Genomic DNA, 18,993 nt, shown 5'->3' on the forward strand with positions numbered 1-18,993 from the left:
GGCTCCTTCTGTGCTGTTTCCATAAGACTAGGGGCAGAATTAAGCCATTCAGACCATGGAGTCTGCTCCACCATTCCATCATGACTGATCTATTTTCCCTCTCAATCCCATTCTCCGGCTTCCTACTGTGACCTTTGACACCATTACTAATCAAGAACATTCCAGAATCAGGTTTATTACCACGGACATATGCTGTGAATTGTTTTGTTTTGTGGTGGTACTGCAGTGGAATACATAAAAGATGCTATAACTTGTAATAAGAAACATATCGTGCAAAAAGAGGGCAGAAATAGTGAGGTAGTAGTTCATGCGTTTCATCATCCATTCAGAAATCTGACGGCGGATGGGTGAAGCTGTTTCTAAAGTGATGTGTGTGTCTTCACACTCCTGTACCTCCTCTCTGATGGAAGGAATGAGGAGAGGGCATGTCCTGGGTGGTGGAGGCTGCTTTTTTTGAGGCATTTCCTTTTGAAGATGCCTTTGATGGTGTGGAGGCTAGTGCCCATGATGAAGTTGGCCGAGCAGCTTTTTCCAATCCTGTGTAGTAGCCCCTCCATACCACGTGTAAACCAACAATTTAGAATGCTGTCCTTGATACATCTATAGAAGTCTGCTGAGGTCTTTAGTGACATACCAAATTTCCTCAGACCGCTAATTAAATATAGTTGTATTAATATTTCAAGCCCAGGATAAACCTTCTCAGATGTTGACAATAGAATGTTAAAAGCTGCATGTGAAGATGCTGTGCAGTTATGGACTAACGTGGTAGCCTGCCTTCATTCCGTGTCGCAGTCTACTTCAGCTTCTTGGGGAAGCGGCCATCAGAAGCAGAGTGTTCAAGCTCAGCAGTGCAGTAAGCGTGCTGGTATTCGAGCGAGACAAAGCAGATCCCTGCAGGCCAATGCCCCCAACAATTCTACTCGTTAACGTTCAATTGCTAGAGAATAAGCTAGATGACCCATATCTGCATCTGAACCAGTGGGAGATGAGAGACTGCCGCACGGCACACTTGTCCTGACAGAAACATGGCTCCAGGGTATCATTCCAGACTTGGCCATCCAGGTAGTAGGCCTAATCTCCTTTCAGGTGGACAGGAACACAGCAACCTTCGACAAGGTCCACAAAGGAGGCCTGTGTGATCATTAGGTTAACTGTGGAATTGGTCACTGGCTGCATAGGAAAATGCATTGAGGATGTAACTGCCAGGCAAACCAGAAACCATGGCTGACTGTGGATTCGTGCACTGCTTAGGGATCGGGGCACTGCCTTCTGATGGGGGGACAGGACAACTCAGCTCTCCTGTGACATCAGGAAAGCAAAACGCTTGTCACAGAAACCCAGACACCTTTGTGGCAGCAGGGACACGCGGTGCATTCATAACTGATACAGGTCCACCCTGCACGTCAATGATTCATTCCTGATAGGCAAAATTCCTCCAGCAATTGAACGTTAACGAGTAGAACAGCTGGGAGCATTGATGCAATGGATAATGTGACATCAAATGTGAATGTGAAAGCCCCCTCTTCTCCTGAGGAACAGGCACTCTGCCTGGATGCAGCCGAGGTGAGGAGGATCCTAGCCAGGGTAAATCTACCAAAGCTGCAGGCCGGATAACACACCTGACCAGGTACTGAAGGGCTGTGTGGCCCATCACAGACAGCTTTAATATCTCTCTTAAACAGTCCACTGTCCCTGCAGGCTTCAAGGCAGTCACCATCTTTCTGGTGTCCAAAAGAACAACGGTAGCTGGCCTAAACTATTACTGCCCAGTGGCTTTGACTTCAACAATCATGAACTGTTTTGAGTAGCTGGCAATGGATCATATAAAATCCCACCTTCCAGCTACATTGAACCCTTTCCAGTTTGCCTACTCAAACCAGTCCACTGATGATGCCGTAGACTTGGCCCTCCACTCTGTCCTGTCCCACTTTGAATACAATGCCTCTCATGCCAGGGTGTTGTTTATTGACTTCAGCTTGGCGTTTAACATAATCATCTCTCAGAGGCTGGAGGGTAAGCTGTCCTCGTTGGGACTCAACAACCACTCTGTTACCAGACTTCTTGATAGAAAGTGCAAGTTGGCAGCAATTTCTCAGCTCCATCACTGTCAGCACTGGTGCCCCCCCCACCCCCCATCCAGGGCTGTGTGCCCAGCCTGCTGCTGACTCGTGACTGCTGTCCCATCCAGCTCAAACCGCATCGTCAAGTTTGCTGATGATGCAGTGAGTCAGCAGACAGAGAGACCGTCGAGGGGCTGGTCAAATGGTGTGAGACAACAATCTGACTCGGTGTAGCAAGACGGAAGAGGTGATTATGGAGTTCAGGAAGGCGCAGGTCGACCACTCCCCATTTCACATCAGTGTCCCTGCCACAGAGAGAGAGGTGTGCACGAGTTCCTTGGTGTGTCTGTCATGGCTGATCTAGCCTGGTTCCACAACACCTCCTCACTAGTCAAGAAACCAAAGCAGCGTCTACACTTTTTGAGGAAATGGAGACGTGCAAGGATCCCGGCGCCCATTCTAACAACTTTCTACAGGAGCACCATCGAGAGCACCCTGTCTGGCTGCATTACTGTGTGGTACGGAGGCTGCAAGGCATCTACAGAGGACAGTGAAAACCTCCGAGAAGATCATCGGGATCTTTTCCCCCTCCACCACCCATTTGTGACATTTACAGGGAGCGTTGTGGTTGAAGGGCCCAAAGCATTGCTGAGAATGCCTACCACCTGCCCACACTCGCTTTGACCCACCACCAGCAGGAAGGAGGTCCAGAAGCATCATGACTAGGACTGCCCGACTGGTAACAGCTTCTTCCCTCAGGCTGTCAGAGTAATGAATACCTCCCCATTTCCGTGGCCTCCTCACTGGGCCAGCGAGCTGTTTACCGTTTACAAGTGCCGTACACTACATGCATTTTTAAATGATTTATTTTATTTTCTAGTAGCAATACAGTGCAGGGTAGGCCCTTGCAGCCACACAACCCCACTGAACTAACCTAATCATAGAACAATCCACAATGGCTGAGAGTTACAATGAACTAACCTAATCGCAGAACAACCCACAGTGACCAGTTAATCTCTCTGGGCTGTCCTTTGACTCTGGGAGGAAACCTACGCATTCCAAGGACAGGACTGCTTACAGAGCGGCGCTGGGAATGAACTCCGGACTCCGGAATGCCCCAAGCTATATTAGTGTTGCACTAACTGCCATGCTACCGTGTAATGATTTATGTGCTGCATATGATAAATGTTTTGCGGGTGCACCGTGCTCCGGAGGAATATCGTTTCGTTTGATTGTGTATGTGTACAGTCAGATGACAATAAACTTGCACTAGAACTTGAGGAACTTGGCACTGCTCACCCTTTCCACTGCTGACCCATCGATAAGCACTGGTGTATGTCCTCTTGACTTCCCCTTCCTGGCGTCTACAATCAATCCCTTGGTCTTACTAACATTGAGTGCAAAGCTGCTGTGGTGACCCCACTCAACCAGCTGACCTATCTGACTCCTTTATGCCCCCTCACCACCTTCCGAAACTCTGCCAACAACTGTTGTGCCATCAGTGAATTTATCGAGCAGTTTTATAGTTTCATTTAATATCGGAGAATGTATACAATATACATCCTGAAATTCTTGCTCTTTGCAGACATCCACGAAAACAGAAGGGTACCCCAAAGTATGAGTGACAGTAAAAACATTAGAACCCCAAAGCCCCCCAGACCCCCTCCCATACACAAGCATCAACCATCCCCCTCCCCCTTATATCAGCAGCCTCCACCCATTTGAGCTGTGCCCAGCCACACAGCCGTGGGTGTAGAGCGATGGGCTAAGCATGCAAGCTTAAGGTGCAACAATGTTGATGATCAACAAGGAGGGGTATTTCTTCTGATCCGCATTTGTGGTAGTCTGTTGATGAGGAACTCAAGGATCAATTGTAGAGAGAGGGTCAACCTCCGTTGTAAATATACCAAATAACTCGGCTGTCACAGCTTTTATCTGGAAGTCTTGCATTTAAGAACTTTTATTTGAGTTTAGACTTGGTTCTGCTGCAGAAATATTTAGACCATGAGACAATAAGACATAGGTGTAAAATTAGGCCATTCAGCCCATCAAGTCTGCTCTACCATTTCATCATGGCTGATCCATTTCTCTCTTAACCCCATTCTCATGCCTTCTCCCCATAAACTTTCACGCTTTGACTTATCACCTCCACCACCATTAAAGCACCCAGTGACCTGGTCTCCACAGTCACCTGTGGCAACAAATTCCACAGATTCAGCACTCTCTGGATAAAGAGGTTCCCCCTCATCTCTGTCCTTCTATTTTGAGATTGTGCCTCTAGTTTGAGACTCCCCCCACCAAAGGAAACATCCCCTTCATCCATTCTATCTAGAACTTTCCGTAGGCTTCAATGAGATCCCCTCTCATTCTTCTAAATTTCAGTGAGTACAGACCCAGAGCTAGTATCTTTCCTGTAATACCCTGTAAAGTAACAAAGATGTATTTGCTCCTTGGGGTGCATTTGACTGCTGATCAATTGGTTTTCTCTTTTGGCAGTGTACACACTGAGGAATAACAGAATACATGCTGAGATTGTGACGTTGAAGAATTACCTTGTGATTTAAACTCTTTATCACTACAGGTGTTTACTATGAGCCCAATTGCAATAGTTTTACGTTTAACCATGGAGTCCTAGTAGTGGGATACGGAAGCGAAAATGGAGAGAACTATTGGATTGTTAAAAACAGGTATATATATCAGAACAGCACACATCAAAGCCTAAACATGTGAACAATTATAGCCACTGCATAGAGAGAGGATAAACTATTCAAACAGTTCTTAGATTTGTCAAATGTACTTCAATGTTCCAGAGCGAAAAGAAATATTTCAATATCTCCACTGTATATTTCCTCCTTAAAACACAAGAGTGTGAAATAAATGTTAATTACATAATGAAGCCCATTTGGAAAAGGATGAGGTTACTTTTAAGGCAGGTGGAGATGGGCAAAAGTGTATAATACGAATACAAAATATCGTAACAAAATCAGGCCATTCAGCCCACTGAGTCAGCTGTGGCATACAATGATGGCTGAATTTGTTTTCAGTCCAATTCCTCTGCCTTCACTCCATGAACCTTAACCACCTCTTACCAATCGAAAACTTAAAAATCTCTGTCTTAAGTACACCCAATGATTGGCCTCCATAGCCGTCTATGGCAATGGAGTCAGTTAAAGTCTAACCACACTGCCAATGATTTTTGCCACAGTTTGGTTTTGGTCTGCCAGATTGAAGTAGAAAATGATCTGTGATGTATTTTCTCTCTCAGACACCACTCCCTTTCAAGGTTCCTTCCTGAAACCGTTCTTGTTCTGGACACTCAAAGAACCTCTGGGTTTGGCAGTTCTGATGTTCACATTTTGTATGAGCAGCACCGACTGTATCACACCATTGACTCTTGTATCATGATTAAATTGGAGAACTCAGCCTGGATTGGGATTGTGAAGTTCAATGTCCATTCTGTGATATAACAAGTAAATTGGAATCAAAGTCTCCATGTCCATGATTACCAAAGAAACATTATCAACCTATCGGTCTTGTGGAGTCCCACCAGCTAAATCCTTTTGTCCTCCGTCTTTCAATGTCAGTCTTGTAGGGGAATCCAGCCTTGATCCTGAAACAGACCCGTTCATTGGCATGGGAGCCAGTTCCATTGTAAAGGGCACAAACTGCAGAGTGACTTGAACAAGTCCTTCCCCAGTGATTACTCCTCAGATTTAGACATTTAGGAAGGCTTGTATCGATTGTTTTATAAATAACAAATGCAATTTGGCTAGAATTGACTCAAATTTTAATTTATTTTATCCTCAGCTTTGGCATCTGGTGGGGAGACCATGGGTACATCAAGATGGCCAAGGACAGGAACAACAACTGTGCTATTGCTAACTATGCAGTTTATCCTCTGGTTTAGGACAGAGGGATTATCATCTTTGCAAAACAACACATATAGGACCTTCTGCAACATTAAATGCTTCTGCCTAATGGTGTTTGGATGTTCGTTTATTACCGTGAATCATGAGTAAATTCTAATTTCCAGCACATAGGCTCTGAATTATCCTTTGTCATTGCATTTGAATTATTTGTTTCAGTTTTGGTGTAACTCATATTAAGCCCATCATTAGTTATGATATTAATTATTGACAGGCCGAGAACCAAATGACATTAAATACTGTTATATGATAATTCTACCTTGGACACCATTCTACCTAATCTGTGATGAAAAAAGTGCATCAGGTGCCATTTTGATTTTAACATTGACTTTGGGTTTTACATTGCCAACACTATTCCCAGACACATTGGAGATGTCAGGTTATCCAACCATCCACAAAGTCCACTGGGCACACTGTTGTTAGTAACTGAGATAATTTTATCTGCATAGTTGTCAGGAGCTACCCGTCACTCACTGCAGGTTTGTGGAGAAATTATCCTGCTTTTCTTGGAAAATATTGCAATTTTTTTTGCTTTTATTTCTGTTTTCTCTAATTTTTAACTCGACCAGCTTCTTAGTATAAAATATCTGGGGTGACTGTGAAATTATCTGCTTTCTGTGAACACATTTGAAAAACTTGGCCTATCTTCAACTCCGTGGCTGACACTAATTGGTCCGTATTCAACCCCTTGTGTTCATTGACGGAATTTACCTCTCCTCCTGTGTAGCTACCTTCGATGAACTGTGTATGTACAGAGGATTAAAATGGGTTATTTGTCAAATACTTTCGAACCAAAGTGCTTAGCTTGGGATAAGGTAATGCATTTATCTTAAGATTCATGAGATTCCCCCAATATCCTTTACCGGTTTAAATTTATTTTTAAATTGATTAACTCCTTATGGGGCTTCACAGTCTGATGAGAAATGTTGAGGAGATTGTCAGTTGTCCAGTCGAGCTCTGTAAAAAATGTTTAAAAACCTGTGAATTAGGTCCTTTGTGGGAAATTTAGTATTGTAATGCAACATGCAGAGTAGCCTGACAGCTGATTGCCTGCCTACCCCATTGCTGACTGTGGGATCTGGTTATCTATGAGTTACTTCTGCGCAAAGGTAGTTCTACTTACACAATTAATTGAAACCAATATATTTACCGGATTTTGACAAAACAGCCCATAGAAATTCAAGATTTATTCAATTTGTCTTATTGAATTTCAGGGTTGTATATGGTGACTTATGTGTATATTGATAATAAAATTGACTTTGCACTTGCTACTAGCATTTTGCTTTGTTTAGCAACTAGCTTTTTACTTTTGATTAGCTACTAAGCCTGGTGGAATGGTTTCTAAAGCCAGGAGAAGGGGAAATATGTGTTACTGGTGCATTAAAACTTTGGGCAGATTGGGGCTTCTCAGCAACGGCTGGCAGCTCATCAAGGACAATGAAAACTCTGATGTCAAAGCTCTGCTGCCTTGCAGCCGTACCCACTCCTGACAAAGTCTTTGGGAGTAAACCCTGAGGGGAAATCCAGAGCTGCACCTCTTAAGGAAGTCCTATATTGAGTTCAACACTAACTGACAACTCTTGTGATGCTCTTGGTGCCAATCTGATTGGTCACTGTTGTTTCTTTAGATTCCTCAGCTGTGTGGAGAGCGGGAGCTTGCTGTATGAGCAACAGTTTGCTCTCCATATTGTACTGTCCAGGCTTGCATATCATGTAGACAGTTGAGACACAATATCCATGCTCGTCACCACCAATGTAGAGCCTCATTAACCTCCACTGTAACTATCTCCAGTGACCTGGCTCCACAGATGTATGTGTCAATGAATTCCGCAGATTCACCACCATCTGACTAAAGTGATTCCTCCTCATCTCTGTTCTAAAGGAATTTCATAGTCATAGTCGTAGTCATACTTTATTGATCCTGGGGGGAAATTGGTTTTCGTTACAGTTGCACCATAAATAATAAATAGTAATAGAACCATAAATAGTTACATAGTAATATGTAAATTATGCCAGTAAATTATGAAATAAGTCCAGGACCAGCCTATTGGCTCAGGGTGTCTGACCCTCCAAGGGAGGAGTTGTAAAGTTTGATGGCCACAGGCAGGAATGACTTCCTATGACGCTCTGTGCTGCATCTTGGTGGAATGAGTCTCTGGCTGAATGTACTCCTGTGCCCACCCAGTACATTATGTAGTGGATGGGAGACATTGTCCAAGATGGCTTGCAACTTGGACAGCATCCTCTTTTCAGACACCACCGTCAGAGAGTCCAGTTCCATCCCCACAACATCACTGGCCTCATGAATGAGTTTGTTGATTTTGTTGGTGTCTGCTACCCTCAGCCTACTGCCCCAGCACACAACAGCAAGCATGATAACACTGGCCACCACACACTCGTAGAACATCCTCAGCATCGTCTGGCAGATGTTAAAGGGCCTCAGTCTCCTCAGGAAATAGAGACGGCTCTGACCCTTCTTGCAGACAGCCTCAGTGTTCTTCGACCAGTCCAGTTTATTGTCAATTCGTATCCCCAGGTATTTGTAACCCTCCACCATGTCCACACTGACCCCCTGGATGGAAACAGGGGTCACCGGTACCTTAGCTCTCCTCAGGTCTACCACCAGCTCCTTAGTCTTTTTCACATTAAGCTGCAGATAATTTCCTTCTACTCTGATGCTGTACCCTCTGGTCTTAGAGTCCACTACTGAAGGAAACATCCTCTCCCTGTCCTCTGTACGTATGGCTTTCAGTATTTGATAGGTTTCAATGAGATCCTCCTTCATTCTTCTAAACTCCAGTGTTTACAGGCCCAGATCTAGCAAACCTTCATCATTTCTTAACCCTTTCATTCCTGGGATAATTCTTGTCAAACTCTGAACCATCTCCAGTGCCAGCTGGAACTTGATAGAGGAACGTGGCTGCATGCTGGACATTTGAGGTGTTGATTCTCTGCAAAGTTTTAAATTTTGTGTCCTGGTGGCCTATTGGAAATGAAGTACTGTTCCGAAGGTCAGAGTTAGGTCTTGATGACTGTAGGAAGCTGATCATAGGGAAAATAGAAAGTGACAACAGACTGGCAGCTTAGGATCTCTCCCACAGAGTGATGGAGGTGTCCTACGAAGGGGAGTCACTCATTATGCCTTCATTGTCACAGTCTGAGCAGTGAGTACAATGCACCAATCTGAACGTTACTGGTTGAAGAAAAAATCATATGTGGTATTTTGGATATCGAGGAAGGAATGATGAAAGGGCAGGTATTGCATGCCCTGTGGTTGCACAATAGAATGTTGTGGGAAAAGAAATTGTTATTGGTGGAGAGGAACTAGGGTTATGAATTGAACAATATCTTTGAAATACTGAAAGGGGAGGTCAAGGTATGAGTTGTCTTGTGGAGCTACCATGTTGGATGTTTCAGGGGTAATCTGTCAAATAGGAAGGCTAGTTGTTAGGAAATTGAGAATCTTGGACAATATACCATGTTACTGGGATTGGGGAAAAGAGCTACGACATAGAAAGGAGACTATGGTTGAAGATCAGTAAGAGGTGTACTAGGTTTATCGTGAAGAAATATGACAGAGAAGCTGGGAAAATGGAATGGAGTTCTCACAGAGTGAAATGGAGATAGAGAAATTGAGGAAAAATGAGAGCAAGTGATGGTGATAGCAGTGTGGGAAATGGAAGCAAAGGGGATGAAATGTTCTATTTGTGGACAAGAGTGTGAGGTAGTAATGTTATGGTCATCAGTGCAGTGGAAAAATCAAGTGAGGACTTGCTGGGACTGATATTGAGAATGGGGATGAAATGGACGGTAATTTTAAAGAGTAAAGGTGTGTAATAGGTCAGAGTACACAGTCGTGCCAAACTCCTCAATCGAGTCAAACTGAGGTAATTTGATCAAGGCTTCATGCTTTTCAAAAAGCCAATTTCGAACTAATGTCCTGCTCCGGTCTGATCCTTTACCTAACTTTCATCTCTGTTAACGATTTTGTTGTTTTCAGTGCAATCTGAAATAAAAAAAATTAAGAAATATTAATTTCCCTGCTTTAGTATTTTTAAACAAAATCCTGAAGAAAAGATCTTCCAAAACTGAAGATCATCATCTCCTCTCCTTTGGATTTTTTTTAGCATTCGTTCATGAAATTCCCTCACTGATATGAAGTATGCAGTCAGAGCTGTTGTTATTTTGGTACAAGACAATGAGACATAGGATCTGAATTAGGCCACTTGGCCCATCAAGTCTGCTTCACCATTTCATCATGGCTGACCAATTTCCCTCTCAACCACATTCTCCAACCTTCTCCCCATAAACTGTCATTCCCTGCCTAGTGAAGAATCTATCAGCCTCTGCCTTAAGCACACCCAGTAAGCTGGTCTCCACAGCGCAATGAATTTCACAGAATCACCACCCTATGACTAAAGAAATTCCCCCTCATGTCTGTTCTAAATTGACATCACTCTATGTTGAGGCTCTGCCCTCTGGTCCTAGATTCCCCACTAAAGGAAACATCCTCTTCACATCCACTCTATCTTGGTCTTTGAACATTCAATAAGTTTCAGAAAGATCTTCCCACGTTTTTCTGCTTCCGTACACTAGCTGTCCCTCACCTATCTTTATATTGCCAATAACTTGGCCACAAAGCCATCAATTTCATCAACCAAATCATTGACATAGAACGTAAAAAGAAGCGGTACCATCACAGGTCAGTGTGGAACACCACTAGTCACTGGCTGCCAATACGAAAAGGATCCCTGCCAATCAGCCAATGCTCTATCCACGGTAGTATCTGTTCTGTAATATCCTGGGCTCTTACCTTCTTTAGCAGCCTCATGTGCAGCTCCTTGTCAAAGGCCTTCTGAAAATCCAAGTACACAGCGTCCACTGATTCCCCTTTGTCTATCCTGCTTGCTACTTCTTCAAAGAATTTCAAGAGATTTGTCAGGCAAGACTTTCCCTTAAGGAAACCATGCTGACTTAGGCCTCTTTTGTCACGTGCCTAAAAATAGCCCCAAAGTACATCCTTAACAATCGACTCCAACATATTCCCAACCACTGAGATCAGACTAACTGGCCTATAATTTCTTCTGCCTCCCTCCCTTTTGAAGAATAAAATGGTATTTGCAATTTTTCAGTCCTCTGGAAAGATGGCAGAATCTACTGGTGCTTGAAAGATCATTACTAATGCCTCTACAGTTTCTTCAGCTGCCTCTTTTAGAACACTGGGATGTAGTTCATCAGGTCCAGGTGACTGATCTACCTTCAGACCTTACAGTTTCCCAAGCACCATCTCCCTAGTAATACCAACTGCAATCCCGTCTGTCCCCAACACTCTTGAACTTCAGGCACTGCTGTTTGGAGTGAAGATGGATACGAAATACTCATTCAGTTTGTTCACCATTTCCTTGTACCCCCATTAGTATCTATCCAGCATCATTTTCCTGCAGACCAATATCTACTCTTGCCTCTCTTTTATTCATTATAAATCTGAATTAACATTTGGCATAATTCTGACATCATACACCAGCTTACCTACATATTTCATTTCCTTCCCCCAATTGTTTAACTTCTTTCTAATTTTTGCTCTATTATATGCTCCCCTGTTTGCTGTTCTGTTGCCTTTGACATCCCTTGTCAGCCAGGGTACATAATCCTGTTTTCAGAATACTTCCTCTACTTTGGGATGTATCTATCCTGCACTTTACGCATTGTTTCCAGAAACTCCTGCCATTGCTGCACTGCTGTCATCCCTGCCTGTGTCCCCTTCCACCCTGTGACCTGGCACACACAGCCACAGCAATCTCCACAGGTTCGCCATCCTCTGGCTAAAGAAATTACTCCTCATCTCTGTTCGAAATTGATGTCCCTCGATTTTGAGGCTGTGCCATCTAGTCGTGGATTCCCCCAGCTAAAGAAAACAACGTCTACACATCCGCCCTGTCCAGGCCTTTGAACATTCGATGGGTTTCACGTTCCTCTAGATTCCAGTCAGTGCAGGCTCATAGCCTTCAATCACTGCTCATCTGAGAACTTTTTCATTTCCTGTATCATTCTCTTGATCCTCTTCTGAACGCTGTTCAATATCAGATCTTCCTTTCTTAAATAAGGGGCTCAGAACTGCTCACAGTACTCCAAGTGAGGCTTCACCACCGCCTTATACAGTCTCAGCATTATGTCTTTGCTTTTATATTCTAGTCCTCTTGAAATGAATGCTAACATTGTATTTCCCTTCCTTACCCCAAAATCAACCTGTAAATTAATCTTCAGTGGATCCTGCACAAAGGCTCCCAAATCCCTTTGCACCCCAGATTTTTGAGCTTCTCTCTGTTTAGAAAAAGGTCTATGTTTTTATTCTTCTACCCAAGTGCATGACCATAACTCTGTGACACTGTATTCTATCTGCCATCTCTTTGCCCATGCTCTTCATCTATCTAAGTTCTTCTACAGCTTCCGCTTCCTCACACTACCTGCCCCTCCACCTATCTTCATATTATCCACTAACGTGGCCCCAGAGCCATCAATTTCATCACCCAAATCATTGACATAGAATGTAAAAAGAAGCGGTCCCAACACAGATCAGTGTGGAACACCACTAGTCACCGGCAGCCAATATGAAAAGTATCCCTGCCAATCAGCCACTGCTCTGTGATGCTAATATCTGCCCAGTAAAGTAACAAAGATATATTTTGCTCCTTGGATGCATTTGACTTCTGATCAACTTGTTTTATCTAAAGGCAGTGTACACACGGAGGAATAACAGAATACATGCTGAGATTGTGACGTCTAATAATAACCTTGTGATTTAAACTCTTTATCACTACAGGTGTTTACTATGAGCCGAATTGCAATAATTTTGAACCTAACCATGGAGTCCTAGCAGTGGGATACGGAAGCGAAAATGGAGAGAACTATTGGATTGTTAAAAACAGGTATATATATCGGAACAACACACATCAAAACCTAAGCATGTGAACAATTATAGCCACTGCATAGAGAGAGGATAAACTATTCAAACAGGTCTTAGATTTGTCAAATGTACTTCAATGTTCCAGAGTGAAAAGAAATATTTCAAAATCTCCAACGTATATTTTCTCCGTATAATGAAGATTGTGAAATAAATGTTAATTTTTTACAAAATGAAGCCCATTTGGAAAAGGATGAGGTTACTTTTAAGGCAGGTGGAGATGGGCAACAGTGTATTATATGAATACAAAATATCGTAAGAAAATCAGGCCATTCAGCCCACTGAGTCAGCTGTGGCATACAATGATGGCTGAATTTGTTTTCAGTCCAATTCCTCTGCCTTCACTCCATGAACCTTAACCCCTTCTTACCAGTCAAAAACGTATAAATCTCTGTCTTAAGTACACCCAATTATTGGCCTCTATAGCCGTCTGTGGCAATGGAGTCAGTTAAAGTCTAACCACACTGCCAATGATTTTTGCCACAGTTTGGTTTTGGTCTGCCAGATTGAAGCAGAAAATGATCTGTGATGTATTTTCTCTCTCAGACACCACTCCCTTTCAAGGTTCCTTCCTGAAACCGTTCTTGTTCTGGACACTCAAAGAACCTCTGGGTTTTGCAGTTCTGATGTTCACATTTTGTATGAGCAGCACCGACTGTATCACACCATTGACTCTTGTATCATGATTAAATTGGAGAACTCAGCCTGGATTGGGATTGTGAAGTTCAATGTCCATTCTGTGATATAACAAGTAAATTGGAATCAAAGTCTCCATGTCCATGATTACCAAAGAAACATTATCAACCTATCGGTCTTGTGGAGTCCCACCAGCTAAATCCTTTTGTCCTCCGTCTTTCAATGTCAGTCTTGTAGGGGAATCCAGCCTTGATCCTGAAACAGACCCGTTCATTGGCATGGGAGCCAGTTCCATTGTAAAGGGCACAAACTGAGACAGAGTGACTTGAACAAGTCCTTCCCCAGTGATTACTCCTCAGATTTGGACATTTAGGAAGGCTTGTATCGATTGTTTTATAAATAATAAATGTAATTTGACTAGATTTGACTCAAATTTTAATTTATTTTATCCTCAGCTTTGGCATCTGGTGGGGAGACCATGGGTACATCAAGATGGCCAAGGACAGGAACAACAACTGTGCTATTGCTAGCTTTGCAGTTTATCCTCTGGTTTAGGACAGCAGGGATTATCATCTTTGCAAAACAAAACATATAAGATTTTCTGCAACATTAAATGCTTCTACATAATATTGTTTGGATGTTCGTTTATTGCAAAGAAACATGAGTTAATTCTAGTTTCCAGCACATAGTCTTTGAATTATGCTTTGTTGTTGCATCTGAATTATTCATTTCAGTTTTGGTGTCACTTATATTGAGCCCATCATTAATTATGATATTAATTATCAACAGGCCAAGAGCCAAATGACAATTAAATACTGTTATATAATAATTCTACCTTGGACACCATTCTACCTAATCTGTGATGAGAAAAAGTGCCATTTTGGTTTTAACATTGACTTTGGGTTTTACATTGCCAACACTATTCCCAGACACATTGGAGATGTCGGGTTATCCAACCATCCACAAAGTCCACTGGGCACACTGTTGTTAGTAACTGAGATAATTTTATCTGCATAGTTGTCAGGAGCTACCCTCCACTCACCATAAGCTTGTGAAGAAATTATCCTGATTTTCTTGGAAAACATTGCAAATTTAGTTTTGCTTTTACTTCTGTTTTCTCTAATCTTTAACTAGACCAAGTTCTCAGTGTAAATTGTTTGAGGTTGCTGTGCAATCATCTGCTTTCTGTGAACCCATTCAAATGATTTCCTCTATCTTCAGCTCTGTGGCTGACACTGATTAATCCGTATTCCTTGATGGAATTTACCTCTCCTCTTGTGTAATTACTTTCAATGAACTGTGTATGTACAGAGAATAAAATGGGTTATTTGTCAAATACTTTCGAACCAAAGTGCTTAACTTGGGATAAGGTAATGCATTTAAATACATTAAAATATTGGTATTTTCATAAGATTCTCCCAATATCTCTTACTGGTTTAATTTTATTTTTAAACCCACTAACACGTTATGGGGCTGCACAATCTGATGAGAAATGTTGAGAAGATTGTCAGTTATCCAGTAGAGCTCTGTAAAAATGTTTAAAAACCTGTGAATTAGGTTCTTTATGGGAAATTTAGTATTGTAATCAAACATGCAGAGTAGCCCAACAGCTGATTACTTGTTGACTGTGTGATGTGGTTATGTATGAGTTACTTTTGCACAAAGGTAATTTTAGTTATACAATTAATTGAATGCAATATATATTAGAACTTTTGACAAAACAGTCCATAGAAATTCGAGATTTATTCCATTTGTCATATTGACTCTCAGGTTTGTATCTGTTGACATACAGTTCTATAAAAAGTATTCACCCCCTTGGATGTTTTCTTGTTATGTTGTTTTGCAACATTGAAGTACAGTGGATTTAATTCGAACACAAGGAAATCTGCAGATGCTGGAAATTCAAGCAACACCCACAAAATGCTGGTGGAACGCAGCAGGCGAGACAGCATTCATAGGAAGAAGCACTGTCGACGTTTCAGGCCGAGATCCTTCGTCAGGACTGAAAGAAGAGATAGTAAGAGATTTGAAAGTGGTGGGGAGGGGGAGGGACAGAGCTAAGAGCTGGAAAGTTGACTGGCAAAAGGGATACGAGGCTGGAGAAGGGACAGGATCATGGGACGGGAGGCCATGGGAGAAAGAAAGGGGGAGGGGAGCACCAGAGGAAGATGGAGAGCAGGCAAGGAGTGATTGTGAGGGACAGAGAGAGAAAAAAAAGGAATAAATAAATAAATAAATAAATAAATAAATAAATAAATAAATAAATAAGGGATGGGTAAGAATGGGAGGAGGGGCATTAATGGAAATTAGAGAAGTCAATGTTCATGCCATCAGGTTGGAGGCTACCCAGACGGAATATTACTGTTGTTCCTCCAACCTGAGTGTGGCTTCATCTTTACAGTAGAGGAGGCCGTGGATAGACATATCAGAATGGGAATGGGACGTGGAATTAAAATGTGTGGCCACTGGGAGATCCTGCTTTCTCTGGTGGACAGAGCACAGGTGTTTAGCGAACCCGACGCAGACTGGGAGACCGTTTCGCTGAACACCTACGCTCTGTCTGCCAGAGAAAGCAGGATCCCCCAGTGGCCACACATTTTAATTCCACATCCCATTCCCATTCTGATATGTCTATCCACGGCCTCCTCTACTGTAAAGATGAAGCCACACTCAGGTTGGAGGAACAACACCTTATATTCCATCTGGGTAGCCTCCAACCTGATGGCAGAACATTGACTTCCCTAACTTCCGTTAATGCCCCACCTCCCATTCTTACCCATCCTCGTTTATCTATCTATCTATCTATTTATTTATCTATCCTTTTTTCTCTCTTTTTTCTCTCTCTGTCCCTCTCACAATAATGCCTTGCCTGCTCTCCATCTTCCTCTGGTGCTCCCCTCCCCCTTTCATTCTCCCAAGGCCTCCCATCCCATGATCCTCTCCCTTCTCCAGCCTTGTATCCCTTTTGCCAATCACCTGTCCAGCTCTTTGTTCCATCCCTCCCCCTCCTGTCTTCTCCTATCATTTTGGATCTCCCCCTCCCACTTTCAATACTATATCTTCTTAGTCCTGACGAAGGATCTCGGCCTGAAACGTCGACTGTGCTTCTTCCTATGGACACTGTCTGGCCTGCTGCATTCCACCAGCATTTTGTGGATTTAATTTGAGTTTTTTGACGTTGATCAACAGAAAAAAATCTTTTTGTGTCAAAGTGAAAACAGAGCTCTACAAGTGATCTAAATTAATTACAAATATACAACACAAAATAATTGATTGAATGTTGTTACATACCCCGTAACTGGGTTGCCAAACCAGCAGAAATGGATCACTCAGTTGGAGTCTGGATTACTAGAACTAAGAAAGTTTTATTAAAGAAACAAGCAACACAGTAATCGAAAGGATAATAAATGCAACAGTTCAGCAATGATAACCACACATGTGCACAGAATTAAGATAACAGGATCAATCAAGCTCTATCGTTGTCTGGGGGTAAATGACCAATTTCAAAGTGACACAAAGTTCAGTCCAATTTAGTTCAGTTCGCAGTAATCGTTGCCATGGCGATGGACAACGTGGGGGGAGAGAGAGAGAGAACGAGAACGACTGATCATTCAGAACGGCTTCCACTCACAGACCGACGATATTGCTCACAAGCAGCTTTCGGGCGGGTCCTTTGTGATGACCTGAGGTCACCGACTGTGACCCCTCCTCCAGATGCGGTCGATCCTCTGCAGTGAACCCGGCACCCAAGCAAGGGCGGACACACACCGGGTTCCCGCTGATCGTACCTTTCCACCCTGTGCGTCTAAGGCTGATCCCCCGATCAGCCGACCAAGAGCTTCCCACCGACTTGTGAGAGGCGCACCGCTTCCAGGGTCTCGTTACCTCGGGTGTTGTGTGTGTCTGCCTTAGCGAACCTGTCCCCTTTTATCCCCCTGCTGGGGTATCGCCTGTCCATCACTTCAAACAGTTCAGGGTTCAAAGGGGGAGCCGCTCCAGACAGCTCTCTCTCCCGTCCCTTCATTACACATCTCCAGATGCTGCTTCATTGTTCCTTATCTCTCCTTCCCCTGAGGACAGGTGGCAGACCAACTGCTGATGCCACTGATGCTAGCCCAGACCAGCAAACATCTTAATTTATGTGTATTCTCGTCACAATGTATATTCACCCACTTCAGGTCAGTATTCAGTAGATGCACCTTTGGCAGCAATTACAACCTTCAGTCTGTGTGAATGGGTCTCTATCGGCTTTGCACATCTGGACACTCCAATTTTTCCCCATTCTTCTTTACAAAACCACTCAAGCTCTGTCAGATTGCATGGGGATCGTGAGTGAACAGCCCTTTTCAAGTCCAGCCACAAGTTCTCAGTTGGGTTGAAGTCTGGACTCCGACTTGGCCACTCCAGGACATTAGCTTTTTGTTTTGAAGCCATTTGTGTGTAGCTTTGGCTTTATGCTTGGGGTCATTGTCTTGCTGGAGAACATATCTTCTCCCAAGTCGCTGTTTTCTTGCAGACTGCAATAGGTTTTCCTCCAGGATTTCCCTGTATTTTGCTTCATTCATTTTACCCTCTACCTTCATAAGCCTTCCAGGGCCTGCTGCAGTGAAACATCCTCACAGCACGATGCAGCCACCACTATGCTTCACTGCAGAGATGGTGTGTTTTTGATGATGTGAGGTATTTGGCTTATGCCAAATATAGCATTTAGTGTGATGGCCAAAAAGCTCAATTTTGGTTTCATCAGACCATAGAACCTTCTTCCAGCTGACTTCAGAGTCTCCCACATGCCTTCTGGCAGACTCTAGCTGAGATTTTATCTGAGTTTTTTCAATAGTGGCTTTCTCTTTGCTACTCTCCTATAGAGCCTTGACTGGTGAAGCACCCAGGCAACAGTTGTATGCGCAGTCTCTGCCATCTCAGCCACTGAAGCTTGTAACTCCTCCAGAGTTGTCACAGGTCTCTTGGTGGCCTTCTTCACTAGTCCCCTTCTTGCACGGTCACTCAGTTTTTGAAGACAGCCTGCTCTAGACAGATTTACAGCTGTGTCATATTCTTTCCATTTCTTGGTGATTGACTTAACTGTACTCTGAGAGATATTCAGTGTCTTGGAAATGATCTTGTATCTATCTCCTGACTTGTGCTTTTCAACAAACTTTTTGCAGAGTTGCTTGGAGTGTTCTTTTGTCTTCATGGTGCAGTTTTTGCCAGGATACTAACTCAGCAGCAGTTGGACCTTCCAGATACAGGAGTACTTTACTACAATCAATTGAAACACTTTGACTGCACACGTCTCCAAAAGCAGATCTTCATTTAACTAATGATGTGACTTCTAAAACTCCATTGGCTGCACCAGTGATAATTTGGTGTGTCATATAAAGGGGTGGAGGGTGGTGAATATTTATGTACT

General features: G+C 43.1%; 1 protein-coding gene across 3 annotated transcripts in view; it reads left to right on the plus strand.

Annotated features, from left to right (window-relative positions):
- The window catches only part of LOC134337495 (procathepsin L-like), a 50,269-nt gene extending 34,877 nt beyond the window's left edge, over positions 1-15,392 (plus strand). Inside the window, exons 7-8 of one of the 3 annotated variants that reach the window (XM_063032560.1) lie at positions 12,807-12,912; positions 14,039-15,392. In XM_063032560.1, the coding sequence (XP_062888630.1) occupies positions 12,807-12,912; positions 14,039-14,138 (206 nt within the window). In that variant the 3' untranslated portion in view covers positions 14,139-15,392. Of the gene's footprint in view, positions 1-4,641; positions 4,748-5,867; positions 7,262-12,806; positions 12,913-14,038 lie in introns of those variants that run through there. The other 2 variants (XM_063032561.1, XM_063032559.1) reach the window with 2 other exon arrangements.
- The last annotated feature ends 3,601 nt before the right edge of the window (positions 15,393-18,993 follow it).

Source organism: Mobula hypostoma, chromosome 24 (genome assembly GCF_963921235.1).
Source record: "Mobula hypostoma chromosome 24, sMobHyp1.1, whole genome shotgun sequence".
Classification (NCBI taxonomy): domain Eukaryota; kingdom Metazoa; phylum Chordata; class Chondrichthyes; order Myliobatiformes; family Myliobatidae; genus Mobula; species Mobula hypostoma.